Raw genomic sequence first — 18,890 nt, forward strand, 5'->3', positions numbered from 1 at the left:
GCTAGGTGCTAGGAATCACCTAAAAATCAGAGGAGACATGAACCCTGCCTTTTTGGACATTGCAGCAAAAAAGGAAGAAAAAAACACAAATAACCGCAATACACACTATGACATCTCCCTTTCCCCCCCTTTCCCCCCCATAACTGGGAAAATAAAATGTCAGCATCCCCAAAGGGATAGTCATGGCGATGAGTGGGGATGGTGACTTGTTGAGATTAAAGACGTGAAGAAGGTCGGTGGGCAGAGGCGGTCCAATGAAAACCCTGGAAACAGCGTAGAGAGATCGAAGAAGCCTATAGATTTGCCCGTCTGGCTGAAGAACCTGGGGGGGGATCGGATCGCGCAAGCTATTTGAAAAGGACCTGAGGAATGACAGGAAGAAGGAGGGGGGTGGGGAGAGGGAAAGGGAGGGAACGAGCGAGAGAAAGGCGCCACCACACTTCCCTGCTCCAGGCAGCAGGTAGCAAGACACCCAGATCGGAGCTGCGAGAGGCGCCTTCCACTGAAAAGCAAGGAGCCCTCCAACGTGGGACAGTAAGTGACCCTGGGGATGGACATAATTCTTAGAAATGAAGGGTTGTCATTCTAGAATTTCCAGGCTTTTGTTTCCCTGCTCGTAACTTTCCTCAGGGACGTCGTGAAGGAGCCGTCAGCCTGCCTGGATGGATAGATCAGGGGTTTCTCTGAATGCAAATTTACCCAGAATAGGGGATGGGGGTGGGGAGGTAGCAGGGGGTGCTCAAACGCCCCCCAAATTTTCCTTCTCTGTAAAACGAGGTGTTGCATTGGCTTGATGGCCTCGGAGAGGTTTCTCCCGATTGCAGCCCTCGATCCTAAAACCTAAGCTTAGAAGCCTAAAATCCCATCCGTGGTAGCGGATCCTTTAGGTCGTGAGAGCATCTGACCCGATGATCCCGCAGAAGGGACGTGGAGGGGGGTGGAGGGAGAGCGGGAGACAGGGATGGAGATTCCCGATCCCTAAGGGCTGGGAGGCCCAGAAAGGAAGGTCTTCTACGACCCGGGAAGAATCCCCAGAGACCGTGGTGTTCGAGATGGGTTTTTTACTAGACGGATTGGGATTCCTCTGAAAGGGGGGAAGATAATGGGACCTTTATTGAGCCTCCTGCCCACCCACCGGCCAAAATCATTCATCATTGAAGGCGGCGGCCTCGGGCGGCCTTCGGGGATCATCGGCCTACACCTCCCCCGGCCCGTCCTAAGCTTTCTGAGGGCAGGGGTTGCTACCCTTCAGGAGAGTAGGAGGTGTCTGCAGAGGCCGGGCTGGCGGCCGAGCCGGGCGGGGCGGGGCGGCTGGGGTGAGGAGGCTCCCCGGGTCACCTCCCTCTCCCGCTCCGCCCCGCGGCCGCCCCCGGCGGGCGGGCGGGTGGGTGGAGGGGGGGCGTGGCTCCGGGGTGGCCGGAAGTCGGAAGTGTGGCCGGTAGGCGAAAGTGGCTGCCGTTGCCGCGGGGTTGGAGGCAGTCGCGGGGGTGGGTTGCCCCCGACAAAGCGCCCATCGATCCCTCCTAGGGCCCTCCGGAAAGCCGCCGTCGGCTTCCCTACCCCGCTCCTCCCGGGGGGTGGCTCTCCCGCTCCGTCCTCCATCATGTGGGAGGCGAATCCGGTGAGTGGCAGGGCGGGGCAGGGCGGGGCGGGGCGGGGCGGTGCTGTGACTGGGTGCGAGAGGGGCGGGGGAGCCTTCGAATTCCCGCCCCCCCCTCCTCCAGGGGCCGGGGCCTCGAGTTCCGCGTGCGAAGGGCCCGAGCCCCGGGACCTTCGCCCGCCGCGCCCCGCCAAGCGCTGTCGCTGTCCTTGTCCCTCCGGCCCCGCAGAGTCGGGGTTAGTGCCGGGGGCGGGGGGGGGCGAGCGCTCCTCCCTCTCCTCTGCTGGCGATCTACCGCAGATCTCCCTTTGTTGTACCCGCTCCCCCAACCCCTCAGGGACTCGGACCCTGAAAAGCGAACCGGGGATCAAATCCCGAATCTGCCATTTTTTATTGGGCGACCATGGGCGAAATGTGTAATTTTCCCGGGCTTCCATTTTCTCGTTTGTAAAGTGAGGTGTTAACGTTAGGTGGCCTTTAAAGGCCCCTTCCGGCTCTAAATTGGTGATTGGCTCTAAATTGGTGATTTTACCTCTTGTCTTCTCCACCCTGAAAAATGGACCCCTCCCACTGCTGGATTTGCAATCCCCCTTGTTCCTAGGGTAGCTGAATTTGCAATCCTCCTCTCCAAGCTGAATTTGCAATCCCCCTTGCCCCCTCGCCCCTCGCACGGCTGGATTTGCAATCCCCCTTGTTCCTTCCACAGCTGAATTCTCTATCTCCACCCCCATCCCCCACCCCTCAGCTCACCTAAGGCTTGCGTTGTTCTTGTTCTTTCGTTCAATCGTGCCGAGTAGAGACTAGACCATTAGACGTTAGGCCCTTAAGGAAAGATAGAAGGGATTTTAGAGGTTCATTATTCTCACTTTACAAAGGAGGAAACTGGATGCCTGAGGTGAAGTCACCTAGTGTTCATTAAATGCTTACTATATGCTAAGTGACGTTTTACTGAAAGGTACACATTAAGTAGAAAAATCAGGACTTAGCCCAGGTCTGTGCACTCCAGCTTGGGCCCGAAAAGCTAAGGTGTCGTCTTCCCCACTATCAGTCACCTGAAAAGAAGATTATCTTCTTTTCAGAAAAAAAAAAGTAGATATCTTGCTCTAACATAGCAAGATTTTTATTTGGTAGTGAAAAGAGGCCTTAAATTTGCTTTAGGGAAAATATTTCTTTTTGCAACAGAATTCTTTAGCGCTGGGGGAGATGATATGAGAAAGGGAGAAGCTGTTTGTCTTTCAGCTTTTAGGTGAAATAGGGTTTTTTCTTTTCCTATGTCATTGAAGACCTGCAAAGTACCATTTGCAACTACTCTGCTTTGGTCCTCTTGATTTTGTTTATATGTCTTCTATATACCTTCTACATTTTTCTATAATTTTCTTTTCTTTTTGCATTTGTTTTAAATACTATATTTTAAAAAAAAGGTTTCCATAGGCTAAAAACAAAACAAAACAAAACGTGGTAATCTGTTATTGGCATAGAAATCTAATGACATGACCAAAGTCAAGAAATACTGCTTCCTGAGTTTATAACAAAATGACAAGGCGCCGGCCCCTAGTTAAAAAAAAAGTCTAACTAATATATATTTATTTTGATATTCTGTTTACACACTATCATTAGCTTCTGATAGAACCTATTATACTTCCTCATACACCCACACCCAGGTTTATGTGATGTTTCTACTAAAGTGAGACAACTATATCAAGAAATTCCACCTCCTTGTTAGCTTTATCAAATAGGAGAATATCAGGTGTGGTGGGCAAGATTAGTTGATTTGTTATTATGATTCTATCCCAGTATGTTATCTAGTAATTATTTTCTCAAATATTTTTAGCTGTGTACTTATAATTCTGTTATATCAAACCTTCTTTGGTCAAGAGTGTGCCATTTTTATCACTTATTTTGCCTATTAGATAAACCTCAGTAGATGCTCTAATCATATGTTCAGTTGTTTCAGTAATCAAAATATGTATGAACCTGGTAATCTTATTTTTTTATTACATATTTTTGATAACTGTTATTGTCAACAGTATCTAGAACTTCCACAACAAACCCTTCCTTCTCTGCTAACAACGTGCCTGGCCTTGGCCATTAATCAGACCTAGTTTTATCTCCATAATCTCTGCTATATGATTTTAATATTGTGAGGGTTTTTTCCTTCCCCAAATCTGAATTTTCCGTAGATAATTTTTAAATTTCAGTATTATTTAACAAAAACCATCAGTGAATGTATTATATTTTGGTTATTTTCTCACTGTCCTGTCACCCTTAAAGATACAGATTGTTAATGAAAATGAGCTGTATTATATCAACTAATAAATATATACAAAGATGCACATGACAGTTTTAGTCATTTATCCATATTTTTAAAAAAATCATTCTATGGCAAATTCAAGACCTGACATCTAACAATCTTCAGAAAAGGCTGCCAGTCTATAGAAAAGTAATTATCTGGGTTCTTAATTCTTTTAGTAGGTTGATCAGCCTTTTCTATTTAAAACTCATGAATTTTAAATTGACTTCAAAGCATGAACAATCATGCAAATCCTCACATACCAACAAAACAAAACAAAACTCAAGTAGGGTCTCTATCATGTAGCCCTAACTGGAAGATACCAAACTGCCAGGTGAAACATGAAGTTGGCATTAACTCATGAAAAAAAAATCATTAGGAGCTATTGGAAATTCTGGAAAATGTGCAAAGAACTACAGTTTGGGTGATGTTTTAAACGTACTCAAAGGAAGAAAATATTTTGGGCAGGTTAGCGAGGCAGTAAACTATAGTTTGCAGTGACGTGAGCAGAATTTTCTAGGGGTAGTTTCTGGTCTCAGTGGTTTAAAAAAAAAGTAACCTATGTTGATCCTAACTATTTATAGGTATATTATTGTATATTTGCATTATAAGTAGTTACGATTAAAACTACTTATAATGCAAATCAGAACTGGAAAATTGTCTTTTCTCCTATTCTTATAGAATGCATGATAGGGATAGGAGAAAGAAGAGAGGAAAGAACCTAAACTTTTAGAACGTTCAAAATAAGGAATTCATATCAATGTTTTGAAAGTCACCAGAGGAATAAGTGTTACTCTTTCTTCTTCATACGAAATGGAAAAGTTCGTAATTGAAGTCGAAGGCTAGTGAGATCTTACATTCCATTTAGTTTCTGCCAGGCATTTTTGGACTAATCCTCTAGCATGAATGGGGATGCCTTGTTTTAGCCTCTTCACAGGCCTCTCCATGGCACTTTTGCTCCCTACATATGTGGGTCTGATCTCTTTCCCTAGCTCTTCCAGGACAACTAAAAGTTCTTTTATATATATACATGTAAAACCAAATTTAATATTCGTTTTCTAAATTTTGAATTCCAGATTCTTTTCCTACCAAGACTGTAAGCAATCGGACATGTTATACATGTGCAGTCATGTAAAACAGTCATTTTGTGGAAGAAAATTTGAACGAAAAAGAAAGTGAAAAAAAATAATATGCTGTCTATTTTCAGAATTTATAAGTTCTTTCTCTGGAAGTAGATAGCGTTGTTTTTTTTTTATCAGGAGTCCTTCGGTATTGTCTGGGATCATTGTATTGCTGAGAACAGTTAAGCATTCACAGTTGTTCATCATACAGTATTTCTGTTACTGTGTACAATGTAGTCCCAGTTCTGCTCACTTCACTCTGCATCGGTTCGTGTAGGTCTTTCCAAGATTTTTTTTCTGAAATCATCTTGTTCCTCATTTCTTATAGCACAATAATATTCCATTACGATCAAATAGCACAACTTGTTCAGCCATTCCCCAATTGATGGGCATCCCCTTAATTTCCAATTCCTTGCCATCACAAAAAGAGCTGCTAGGAATATTTTTGTACAAATAGGTCCTTTGGGATACAGACCCAGTAGTGGTGTTGCTGGATCAAAGGGTATGCGCAGTTTGATTGCCCTTTGGGCAGAGTTCCAAACCGCTCTCCAGAATGGTTAGCTTAGTTCACAACTCTACTAAGTACTTTAGTGTCCCAGTTTACCCACATCCCCTTCACCATTTATCGTTATCCTTTTCTGTCATATTGATAGCTAGAAGTTCAACATATTTGCTTTGGGGTACCTGGCTGCTCCATGTACCCTGAGCATAGCCTAGAGATGGGAGTCCAGAGCCATTGATTAGCTGTTGATACTGGGTGGATCATTCTGAGCTTTTAGAGGGAGGGTGGACACTCCTCGCCTCGCGGCATGTGGGCGTTCTAGTTGGGCTTGTAAAATGTGCCCTAGGAGATGAGTGAATCCCACAAAGCCGGCAGCCGACTTTTAAGACATGTCGTAGGGGGTGAGCAGATCCATCGAAGTCTGCTGCCCGTCTGTCAGATATGTCCTGTAGGTTAGCAGATCCTGGAGCGCGTGGACCTCGCGGACCCTAGCGGACCCCGCAGGATCGGCGGATCCTGCCGATTGCAGAGTCAGAGTCTGCAGGTCTTGACACGTGGTGGAGGGCCTCTGTGCCCTGGCTCACCCGCCCACTTTTTTGTTTAAGGCTGTGCTGGCACTGGTAAATATGGCCATCATTTAAATTGACACTCATAATGCAGTATAGCTTCCATACATCACCGGGGAAAGGGAGCCACAAAGTTGGGAGAGAGCACAATCAGGGCGGCTGGGGAGCATCTGTGGATCGGCTGTGGATCTATGTCACCCTCCACGACCCTGCCCCACACCTGTCTCATCACCTTAAAGATCAGTGTGAGAAATCTGCTTTCATTTTTTCTAAATAAACTGGAATATTATTTTCTTGCTGTCTGTTGATTACAGGACAAGTACTCTGTTAATGGTGGAGCGCCATCTCCAGGTATATAGTTAATGTTATCTATTTCAGCTTCACTGTTAAAATCTTAATGATTTGTGGCAGACTTAGATTTTTCTTCCTTTAAGTCATATAAATATTCTAAACAAATGTTAGATTTTATATTAACCTTTCAGTTATCCACATTTGTGTTATCCATGGCAAAACTTTAACTTTATGCTGCAATTAATTATCATGTGACATACTTCTAGGCTGCTTCTCCTCTTGTGCTTCAAGAAGGAAACAATGTCAATGTTAGTCTAAGCCTAAGATAACATCTACTATTTTTTTTAAAAATGAACAAAAAAGCCCCAAACCAACACTACCCCAGAACATATTCAACATCTGTGGGGTTTGGGGCACAAGACCCCGTGAATATGAAAAACTGCAAATAACTCTAGACCCTATCCCAAATCTTTATTTTTAATAATTCTGATCACATTAATTTAACATACAAAACAAATAAAACAATACACTGCACCAATAAAAAAAAAGTTGCAATTTCTATGAGAGATTCGTATTTTGCATATGTAAAGCAGGCAGCTGCCGGGGATTTCCTTCTCCTGCAGAAAGTGCAAGATACAAAAGAGCACTTAGGAGAAAATTACCTGACTGCTTCTGGATGGTAGAGAGGCAAAGAGAAGGTATTCCCAAAGAGAGTGTGTAGCACACTGAAACTATTAACAAAATTTAACTGTTTATAATTAATTTATGTATGTATACTAATGGTAGTAAATTACAAAAATAAGTTAATAATATACGATATTTATGCATTCATGACTTAGTAATTTTTTTTGTTTTCTTTACATACTCCTGTCATCTGCAGTTTTCCACAGTGCACTGCAGATCTCTAAAAATTCCCATTTAATTGTCGATGGCCAACCTGTAAATTACCAAAACCAGGAATGTGAAACCCACAGATGTCGAGGGATGACTGTAATATATTCCCAAATCAAGTAGAAATTCTGATTTGTGTTATCCCTTCTATTAATCCAGATCATTGAGAATTAAATATTTGCAAAATCTCACTTGTGTACGGAACAGATCTTATGTATGCATAATTTGAGAACTCTCCTGGTTTCTCCCTTTGCCGCCTTAGTCCTAATAGCATGCACATACAGTGCTGATTTAAAATGACTTGTGCTAATGTTACTTTAACCCTACCTATAGTCCCTGGCCTACGTTTTAAAAAAAAAAAGCAACCCTTTGGAACGATTTTAATATGCAAAATCATTATTGACTCTTAAATATTTGCCTTGCAAGGGAACAAAATAGTTAAAGAGCAATAATTAAATTTTATCTTCTTACATTTTTTTCTTTTAAGACAGTGTCATGAAATCTGTGGAGATTCTACATTCATGTTTTCCATGTAGGTAGTCTTTAAGCAGAAGACCAGGGATGAAGGGGTTGCTAAGCTGTACATAGCAGCTAATATCACCGATTCTTATGTAGGCTTCTTGCTCCTCCTAGTATGGAAGCTTAAGGGCAGAAAAGAAGCAGTCCTTAGCTGATTCTGGCCAGTGTTCCTGTCCTTCAAAAAAAAAAAAAAAGCTAAGTCTTCAGGGAAAGGCAAAAAGCAGTTGCAATCTCTGCCTTTGCTCAAGAAAATGACTTCTCTTCATCCTGGCAATCATCTTGGAGGGGAAGATGCCATCCTTTTCTAGAAGGAGCCAATAGTGCTCTCTTTTAGTAAATTAAATTTTGCATTAACTTTGAGCAACCATATAAGTATTCAAATATATGAACAAGAACGAAAGTGAAAACACAGAACACACAAAAGTGTAAACATTTTATCTCCATACTTCATTTATTGATTCAGTCATTCAACAAGATTATACTTTTTGTGATAGCCTTTTCATTGATTGAGCAATGTGTTAAATGGATAAAAATAGAAAGAATGAAGCAGTCCCTACATTTGAATTTACATTCTATTGTTTTCCTGTTCTCTCTTTTCATTCTTTATTAGCTCATAGATGTCTTCCAAAGGCTTTTATTATTGTTCGTATTCATCATTTCTTATGACACGGCAATATAATGTACCATAGTTGTTTAGCCATTCCTCAGTCAATAGACAGCTATCACAAAAAGTGCTGATATGAATATTTTGATGTATATAAGACCTTTCTGTCTTTAGCCTTCTTGCAGTATGTGCCTAGAAGTGATAACTCTAGGTCAAGGTGTTCATCATGAATACTTTGAGAAAAAAAACAAACTCTGAAGGTACATGGTGAGCACTGAATAACATCACAAAAAATTATTATATTTCAAAAGATAGGAAATGATTCTTTCCTATTGTGAGAATTATTCCTGAATAAGCTATCTATGTAAAGTGAGACTACGGATTTGTTAGAGCAAAATTTTCAAATTAATAAAAGCTAGAAGAAAGAATAGACATGGAGAGAAAATGATGTGCAATTAAAACAAATCAAACCTGGCTTATTTAAACAATTTATTGACTTTAAATTATGGAACCTGGAGGAAAGGGTACTGATACTTATTATAACAGTTTTATAAGTTTGACCCATGTAAATCAGTTGTTATCACAAGAGGACCAAAAGAGCCTAAAAAGTAAACAGACACTTAACATCCTGGCTAAGTGGGAAGTCGCAGCAGGCAAGAGCAATAAGCATGATCTTAGAGTACAAACTCCCTTTTGAAGTTGTACAGAGAAAGATAGTAGATTAGGATTAGTGCTGCAACTCCCCCCCCCAAAAAAAAAACCAACAAGAAGGAGTAGAAGGAAAAATTAATTTAAAGAAAGCTTTACAGCATCAAATGAGATAAAATGTAATGCTTTGCAAACTTTAAGGTCCTAAAGAAATGGTACTTATTGTTGTTTGTTATTATTGTTATGTCCTAACAAAGCACAATTATACCAAAGGCATTCAAGGATGAAATTGGAAAGATGTTAACAATAGATAAATGATAGAAAAATTTATGAGGATTTTTAAAATGACAAATTTTACTATCAAGGACAATGGAAATTATATTTGGACTCAATGTCACTGAAGAATCAAAAGTGGGAAAAACAGGTAAATGAGAAAACAAATATATGCAGAGAAGGTCTATGCTATAGGCAACAGAAATTTGAGGATATTGAGAATTTAATTCTCAAGGTTTCTCAGAATGGGGAGGGTATCAAAGGCTGGGCAAATATCTTGGAGCTTTTTTGTTTTTTAAGGCAACCAAGAGGACACCAATTGAACTGTCCCATCGCTATAAAATTTTTGTGACAGTTATCTTCCAAAATACCAAGATCAACTGTCATGAGAATTTTAGAAGAGAATAGGCAGGCTTGTATGAACAGTATTCCATATCAGACCACATTTTCATCATCACACAATTGACCGAAAGGTGTTAGGAAATGAAATCTTTCTGTGCTCATTTTTCTACTGTAAAAATGCATAAAATCTAGTATTTAGCAACATTTTAAAACACGGTGTGTCTTAAAAAACAGTCTTACAAATATAAATGTGCCAACATGTACACATGATTTAGTGGTGAACATCACTTCATCCCTTTTCGTGTGCCTCAGAATTGCCGTAGACATTTCTGCCAAATAAATTAATAAGATTTACAACAACATGACACCTATTCCAGGCTATTTTTCTGTCTAATCTTTCACTTTGTTTACCATATTCCCACTATTACTTGTAGGAGAAAGAATATCAGGCAGGTTTACTTTATAGGAAAGAGGCTAATTATTTTATTAGCTCTTTGTATGACTGTACTGAGAATTGAGATTATATCAAAGCTTTTTTTAAGTAAATTATAAATTACTGTATAAAAAACTTAAAATTTTAAGTGGAGTCAGAGTTTAAAGTAATAATTAATAGAAGGATGCTATCTGCATCCAGAGAAAAAACTGATAGAAATATGTATAGAATAATTTTATGTACAAATACATACATACACACACGCACACACATACATATATACCTATTTGTGTCTAATGGTGGCCATCTCTAGGGAGGAGACAAGGGGAGGTAAAAAGAGAAATTTACAGTATAACTTTGTTGTACATTTAAAAGGAATAACAAGTTGTACATAGTAGATTTGCAGTTTTATGTGCAATCATCTTTTTTATTATACTTTGTTATGAAAATGCTTGTTTCCAGAAATTAAAAATAAAATAAAATTTAAAAAATAATATAGTAGGAATTAGTTTAAGAAAGTTGGTTAATATTTTGAATGAAGATAAATACTTCCTGAATGAAAATGAGAAGAGTGCAAGAGAGAGATGTATGGTGGACGTGAACAAACTGCCACACATTATGAACAAAAGACTGTGAAGAAGAAGTGTAAAGGAAGTCATGTAAAATGATAAGTGAAAAGTAAAATGAGCTGGTCATAGTGTGTAATGGACAGCCTTGGAATCCTTACTAACACAAGAGAACTTAACACCCCCCTCCTGCTTCCAGTATATTGGATGCGGTGAACTTTAGGTAAGACACAGGCAAACGTCCCGTAGAATGGGTAGGCATTGCATGTCTTGTGATCTGCATTGTTGGAAGGAACAGCTACAAGCAAATAGTGTTTGAGCATTTTGAGTATTTATAGTCATCACTTCTTTTGACACAATAAAATTTTAATATACTCACCATAATTTATTGACTCATTCTCTAATAGTTGGATACATATATATATTATTTTCACCATTTTGGTATTACAATTAATGCTACTAGAAATATTTTCCTTTGTCTTTTGTCCTATCTGTAGGGTATGAGTATTAGTATTATAAATAAATTTATATAAATGTTATAATGTGTTATATTTATAACATTTCATATTAAATCCTATATGTAATATATTTATAACTTATTACAAATGTAATAGGGTATAGTATTGTAATCATTGGAGGGAGAGGAGGGAATAAACATTTATTATATGTAGCAGGCAGTGTGCTAAATACTTTACAACTCTTCAAGGTAGATGTTATAATTATCCCCGTTTTACAGTTAAGGAAACTTAGGCAAACAAAGGTTAAGTGACTTGCCCAGAGTCCCGCTGCTAGTGAGTGCCTGAGGCTGGAATCTAACTCATGTCTTCCTGACTCCACGCCCTAGCGCTCTAGCCATTGTACCACCTGACTAGTTCAAAGAGTGAGCATTTTTGTAACTCTTATTTTGCGATTGCTTATAACTTTCTAAAAAGAGTGAACCAATCAGAGTTCCGCTAACAGCATATTAGCAGAAAGTTAACGCTAATCCAGGAAGAGTACTGTGATTGTTTTGTGTGGAGAACAAATTACAAATTCAGTTTTCTTCCTCTTCCTTTACTCTTTTCCATTCTTTTTCATTACGTTCTGTTCGGTTCCTTTCTTCGTCCTTATGAATTGTGAGATCACTAAAACGATGAGCTCTAGTAGAAAAGAAAAGATGTAGGGAAATCCTAGGGCTGATTGTGATAAATAGTGTCTGTTTAAATACTGAGCTAAATGGATCCAAATCTTAAATCCTTGACAGTTGTGTTGATTTTTGTCATGTAATATCTTAATTTTCTATAATTTTAAAATAGGACAAAACCCCTCCCAAACTTCTGCTTCTCTTCCTCTCCTATTCATTTCCTGAATTATTAGCACTTAGATTTTTAAAAAAATTTCATTTAAAAAATAATGATGGGCACTACTTTTTTTTTTATTGTTCAGATGCATTTGGTCTTAATTTATAACTGTGGATTCTTTTGGCAAAGTATAAAAACACATGTTATAGTGGAAAATTTCTGGAAAGTATACCACTTGTGTTATTGATATAATATATGATAAATTCATTTACTTGATTACTAAATACTGTAACAATGAAATTTAACATTTAAAAATTTTTGTTTTAATTAGACAGACCAAATAGGTAGATACAAAAGCTTGAGTAGAAAAGACCCTTGAAATGAAATTCATTACAAAGGAAAAAATTATCTTTTGCGAAGAAAAAAATTGTCTTGACATGACATTTTTCAAATTGCTGGTTACTAATGAAATACCTTTCTCTCTGACATTTCAGGCAATGTTTCACAGAGCCGCAGAAGAGTTCTGTTCGAAACCAAGCAACAATGGAATGAATGAGATGGACACATCAGATACTCAGTGGGGCTGGTTTTATTTGGCAGAATGTGGGAAGTGGCACATGTTTCAGGTATCTCCATTCCTTTTGTTTAGCAGAAGGGTTTTAGATTAGATATCAAAAGAGTTTGTGATTGAAAGACTTCCAGGAAAATTAGTGTGAGTGCAATAGCTAAAAGAAATTAAGAAATTAATGGAATAGAGTAATTTACCTAAAATAAATCTAATAAATGCCAACACTATTTTTTATTGGAATTTTTGTTTTGGGAATCATAATGTTGATAAATTTGGAGCTCAACAGGTTTAGATTTTGTGAGTGGGTGAAATTTTTTGCATATTTGAATATGACTAGTTTGAACCACTCAGTAAGGTAATTTTTAAAAGTTTAATAATTTATTTTTTCAACAGTTACACATCAAGAAAATTTTTAGCATTCGGTAATATGATTTTAAAAATTCTAAGATGCTGGACAAAGGGTGATTATAAAGGCTTTTCTTGAAATTAAAATAAAAGACAGAATAGACAGTTTTCTTTTCTGTTAATGTAGCATATTCCTGAAATATGGGATACTAGCATAGATGACCTGAGGCCTTTATTATTTGCTTTATCTCTAGGATCATAGTAATGTCTCTTTGGCCAAACTAATGATTTGTTCATCTAGTAAAATACAACTTTCTGGTTTGTTTTGAAGCCGGACACCAACATTCAGTGTTCCGTTAGCAGTGAGGATATTGAAAAAAGCTTCAAGGAAAACCCAATTGGATCCATTTCTTTTACTACTTCCAAATACAGCTACAAGTTGGACTTCTCAGGTATGTTTCCTCCCTAATGATTGTGTTTATATAACATTCGTATTGATGAGGTAAAGTCCACAACAGTAAGAATTTCATAATTAACTAGTCTAATTGCAAAATGGTGAAATGTTTATGGTAATGTGCAAAATATGAAGAAAAACTGCAGTGTTTAATAATACCTAGTTAATAGTGATTTAATTTCTTGATGGATAGAATCTAAGAGTTCAAAGGGACTTTAGAGGTTTCCAGTCTCTGTGAAACACAGTACCTCCCAAGGCAGTTTATTCCATTTTGGACAGCTCTAATTGCTAGGCCATTCTTCTTTCTTTTAAGCTGAAATCTGTGTCCCTTTTTATTTAAAATCTGCCTCTTAAAGCACAGTATGTAAACATTTTCATATATTAATAGATATTGGTATGTATACAGATGTAATATACCTTGAATTCATGTAGTGCCACTCTTTTGCTCATCCTCCCAGTATCCTTCAGGAGCAAGAGCAAAATCAGGAGCAAATTTATCTTTATCCTTGTAAAAAAGAAAAGAGAGGCTTTCAGTGACTGTCAATAACATAGTATCAGACCAAATCAAATATAGCCCTCTGGACTTTGCTGCAAGACTGTACTATAATTAATTTTAGTTTTTTGCCTTTATCTTTTTCCTTTGGCTCTTTCATACATTTACTAGCTAATCTAGAAATCATTTGTATTTTTATTCATGACACATATACATTATCAGGTATAATGTGAAAATTCAATTAGAGTTGATTCCTATTATTATAAGTTTCTAGTTTCAGTCAGCTGTTTGCTGCCTAGAGCAAAACAACGTAATAATTAGGAGGATTTTTTAAAAAATGAGTACATTTTGATTATTATACAGCTCAATTTTATACCTATTCTTTCCCTGTTATTATAAGTAGTGACTTATATGGCAGAGTTAGCAGTGTTTCATGGTGGTGTCAGAGTGGTGAAACTTGGGATAGGGATAGTAAAAATTGAGAAGTTTGAAACAGATAAGTACTTTAAAAATTGCAACTACATTGAAGTATTTTTTACTATTGCCTTTTCTAATAGCTCATTTTTCCAAGAGTTGTAATCACATTCTCCACTCAGCTCTCCATAAATTGTTGATACTTTAGGAAAAACAAACAAGTAGTTGGTTGCCAAAATTGTCTGTGGGTTGTTTTTCTGCTGAGTATTCAGAAGGAAGATGTCAAGTAGACTCAATCTTCTGTATAAATTATTTTTTTAATCACTACTGACACGGTATGTCTTATATAGATACCATTTCTCAGAAAATAATAGTGAGCCATATACTACCACTCATCGCATCAATTCCAATTCAATAGAATATATCTTTATCAAAGAGTAGGAATCCTATAGAATGATAAAAGTACCATCAACTCTCTGTATTTTTTAAGGCATATAAACCTCATGAGTTCAACCCCATTCCACAATCATCTCCCCTTTATCTCTTACTACTAGTTTACTGAGTTTCTCTTCCATAAACCTGACTAAGGATTATAGGAAGCAGATTAAAAAATAATTATAATTCGAGAAGAAAGCATACAGAATTAGAGCATATAAGTATGATCTTGTTTGGCACCTGTACAATAATGTTGCCAATATGATTGGCACAAGGAGAGTCCAGGAAGAAAGAAGGTGCCTTTTTAAATCAATACTTCACAGCTGCTCTAAGATCTAGACTTGGAAATGACTTTAGAGTTAATTGAGCTCAACACCCCTCCCTATTTTACTGATGGTCCAGAGAGATTAGGTAATTTGCTCAAGGTCTCATGGCCAGAAAGAGTCGAGCTAGGATTCAAACCCAAGTCCCCTAACTTCACATTCAGTGCTCTTTCCACTTTGCATTGCCTAGTATTTGTCCAGATATGTGGACTACTTTATCTTGGAACGACTGAGTGATTCCATTCAGAATGCATGTTTGGCCAAGGTCTTACAGCGGCTTAGATTCACTTCTCAGCTTTGGTGGATGTGTAGAGAAAGACTTAGAGAACGCACCTTGCCGAGGTGGGGAATAGCAGAGGAAGAAATTTTATTAATTTTTAATTTTAGGAAATCTTTGTGTAACTTTTATGGTCATAGCCGTATTCTGTTATTTCTTTGGTTTTAACTTAAAATATATGGAAGAGGGAGCATATGGTTATTCCTAAAAAATTCACCTAGTTTTGCAAGTGAGCTGTGATCTTACATCTTTTATTCTTTAGCAAAACTTTGCTATATAGACCACAAGATTTGGCACTGTAATTTCTCATTTTATTGCTCTGAATTTTTCCCAAAGTTAGAGCTTTTTGTGTCTTAAGTGTGATACAGAAATGAAGGACTTAGCATCACGGGTATCCCGTGAAATTAACCTGTATTATACACACCTAATTTAAGCAGTGAAGATACAGTCCTTTGAGGAATCATTTTATGAGATAATTAATAGGCACGAGATGAAGTGTGTGTCGTCCGTCCCCCCCCCCCCCCCCCCCCCCGCTAAGTACTCTGAGCTCTTCTCAAAGCACCATAATTGCTGGTTGAGATATAATGCTTAAATGTCTTTGTGGTAATATTTTTAAGAGTTTTGCATTTGTTTGAATTTTTTTCCCCCATCTCTGTGTTCAGTGATGAAGCAAATGAATCTGACGACTGGAAAACAGCGCTCAATAAAAAGAGCCCCCTTTTCCATCACTGCATTCAGGTAAGAGAATCAGATACAGTTGTCTGCCCCACCCCCTCGGCCGCGGGACTAGCCCTGACCCTTAGGCAGACAGTTCTCTAACTTAACAGCTATGCTAACCTCACTGTGCAGTATCCACCTCTCCGCTCCTAGCCTTGGCGGCAGCTCCGTGGCTTTCCTCCACTCCTCCTCCCCTCCCTCCCTCCAAAAAAAAAAACTAACTAAAACTGCAAAAAGTGCCCTCCTCCAAGTAAAACCAGAAGAACTGATGAGCGGTCTGCCGCGGCGCCCCAGCGGACCGTGGTAGGACCTCCGCTTCAGCCGCCGCAGCCACCGCAACCACCGCAGCCGCCGGAACTGCTGCAGCGAGAGCTTTGCTCCGCTCCGATCCCGTCCACGGGCGCCCTCGCCCGTGTGTCTGTCCTTTATGTGTCTGTGCTTGGTTAAGCGTGTCTGGCCCCGGCCCGACTCGGCCTCCAACAGTGTGCGGACGCCCTCTCGTGGGCACTAGGGGTTTCTCAGGCACGGTCCGTGGTTGACTACGAAAGATTCCTCACGGAAAGCTAGACTACGGATGGGGCGGGGGAAACTACTCTATAGTTTGTAGGTTTTTTTGAATGTAAAAATACTTTCTCTCCCTCTTCTCTTTTTAATTAAACTCAACAAAACACGTTATAGCACACTGTTTAGTGATAAAATCTGTTAAATAGTGATTCTGTGTACACGTTACGAGTGCACCGCCAGGAGTCAAGAGGACTTGAGTTCAACTCAGGCCTCAGACACTAACTAGCTATGTGACCCTGGGCAAGTCACTTAACCCTGTTTGCCTCAGGTTCCTCATCTGCAAAGTGAGCTGGAGAAGGAAATGACTAACGGCTCCAGTATCTTTGCCAAGGAAGCCCCAAATAGGGTCACAAAGACTTGGACACCACAGAAGGAAAACAGCCATGTATCTATTATATATGCAGTGAGATCATAATGTGCCCTAGCTGTGTTCCTTTTTCCTGTTATTCTTTTCTGTATTATAGAAATTCTAGAACAAATAATATAGTAGTTAAAAACTACTTGATAATCATGTTAAAGCATGTGAGGTGAGCTTCAGGAATGGGGCTGGAAAGGACCTTTTGAAACCCATAATGACAACTCACAACTACACAGTACTTTGTAGCTCTAAAATGCCCTTAATTATTTCATTTGCTCTTAACAATAGCACTGTGTTAGGTAAAGCAAATGTTATTATAATGATTTCAAAGATAAGGAAAAACAATAGGACTTTCTAAGGTCACACAGCTTGAACCTAGGACTTGAACTGAGGTATTAAGATTCCAAATCCTTCCTACCTCTCAGCCATGTAATGGATCATCTACCCTTATATGAATTGTCTATGTTACTTCTAACTGCATTTACTTAAAAACAAAAATAAAAATACTGAAATATTTCCAGGAAATATGACAATTTAGTCAATAAATTTTCATTGTGGTATAGCAGAAGCATAGATTCCTATTTTCAGGTGTTGTATTTCAGAAACATTTTCCTTTTTGCCTAATTATTCTTAGAGAGACTTTTTCTGTACTCCAAAAATAGGATAATAAATCCTAGAGAAGGAAGATAAATATTTTTGGTTATTTACATTAAATGAGATTGAGAAGAAAATCTTATATTTTTCTTCTGTTCTAAAATGACTCATCAGGCAAGTATTGAAACCCCTCTTCTTTCCTGAGGCATTTAAAATTAAGCTAAATGTCATGTTAGGGAATGATCTGTAGAAAAATAGCTATATGCTATTTCTTCTCTCATTTTTTTTCATTGATAAACATTTATATCCTCTCCCTGACACCTCTCCACTGGAGAAAATTTTAAAAAGAGAAAAAGAAAAAAGAAAACCTATGTAATAAATATGCATAGTCAAACAAAACAATTTCTCACATTGGCCATGCTCAAAAATATGTCACATTTTGCATATTTAGTCCATCCCCCCCCCTCGAGATTGGCACTATCATCAGTTCTCTAGAATTCTAGTTGGTCTTTGTGTTGATCAGAATTTCTTAAGTCTGTCAAAGTTCTTCATTTTTGCAGTGCTATTATTAAAGGATAAATTGTTCTCCTGGTTCTGCTTACTTTACCCATTATCAATTCTTATAAGGATTTCCCAAAGCCATTGCATTAATTATTTCTTACAGCACAATAGTATTCCATTACATTTATATATAATAATTTGCTCAGCCACTCTGCAGCTGATAGACAACCTTTTAGTTTATAGTTCTTTGCTACCACAAAAAGAGCTGCTATAAGTATTTTTATACATATTGGACCTTTTCTTTTTTCTTTTATCTCTTTGGGGACTAATATAGGCCTAGTTATTATGGTATAAGTGTATCTCATGGTATGTGTAGGTTAGTAACTTTCTGAGCATAGTTCCAAATTGTTTCCCAGAATGGTTGGACTCATTTACTACTTCCTCAATAGTGAATTCATGTGCCTGCTCTCCTGTAGCCACTCCAACATTTGTCATTTATATTTTTGTCAACTTTGCCAATTGAGGAGTGTGAGGATTATAGAATTGCTATAATTTTCATATCGCTAATTATTAGTAATTTTGGACATTTTTTTCATATGGCTATTGATGGTTGAGATTTCTTCCCTTGAAAACAGCAATGGCCCTTATAAATTTGAATCAATTCCTTATGTGTCTTGGAAATGAAACTATTGTCGGAAACTTGCTACAAATTTTTTTTTTTTGTAGTTAACTACTTTCCTTCTAACCTTAGTTGCATTGGCTTTGTTTGTGCAAAACTTTTAAAATTATACTTAGTCAAAATTATCCCCAATTTATCTTCTGGGATCCTTTCTGTCCCTTATTTGATCCTTGGATCCAAAAAGTAAATGCTTTCTTACTTTCCTGATTTGTTTAGGGTGAGATCCTTTATAAATAAGTCAC

General features: G+C 38.3%; 1 protein-coding gene across 4 annotated transcripts in view; it reads left to right on the top strand.

Annotated features, from left to right (window-relative positions):
• The first annotated feature begins 334 nt into the window (after nucleotides 1-334).
• Nucleotides 335-18,890, top strand: part of PARP11 (poly(ADP-ribose) polymerase family member 11) — a 68,318-nt gene continuing 49,762 nt past the window's right edge. For 2 of the 4 annotated variants that reach the window (XM_078155922.1, XM_021001656.2), the window contains exons 1-4: nucleotides 335-534; nucleotides 12,421-12,552; nucleotides 13,171-13,291; nucleotides 15,898-15,973. In XM_078155922.1, coding sequence (XP_078012048.1) covers nucleotides 370-534; nucleotides 12,421-12,552; nucleotides 13,171-13,291; nucleotides 15,898-15,973 — 494 coding nt within the window. In that variant the 5' untranslated portion in view covers nucleotides 335-369. Of the gene's footprint in view, nucleotides 535-1,398; nucleotides 1,622-6,396; nucleotides 6,431-12,420; nucleotides 12,553-13,170; nucleotides 13,292-15,897; nucleotides 15,974-18,890 lie in introns of those variants that run through there. The other 2 variants (XM_021001653.2, XM_021001655.2) reach the window with 2 other exon arrangements.

This window comes from Phascolarctos cinereus, unplaced genomic scaffold, assembly GCF_003287225.1.
Source record: "Phascolarctos cinereus isolate Bilbo 61053 unplaced genomic scaffold, phaCin_HiC Scaffold_1;HRSCAF=81, whole genome shotgun sequence".
Taxonomy (NCBI): domain Eukaryota; kingdom Metazoa; phylum Chordata; class Mammalia; order Diprotodontia; family Phascolarctidae; genus Phascolarctos; species Phascolarctos cinereus.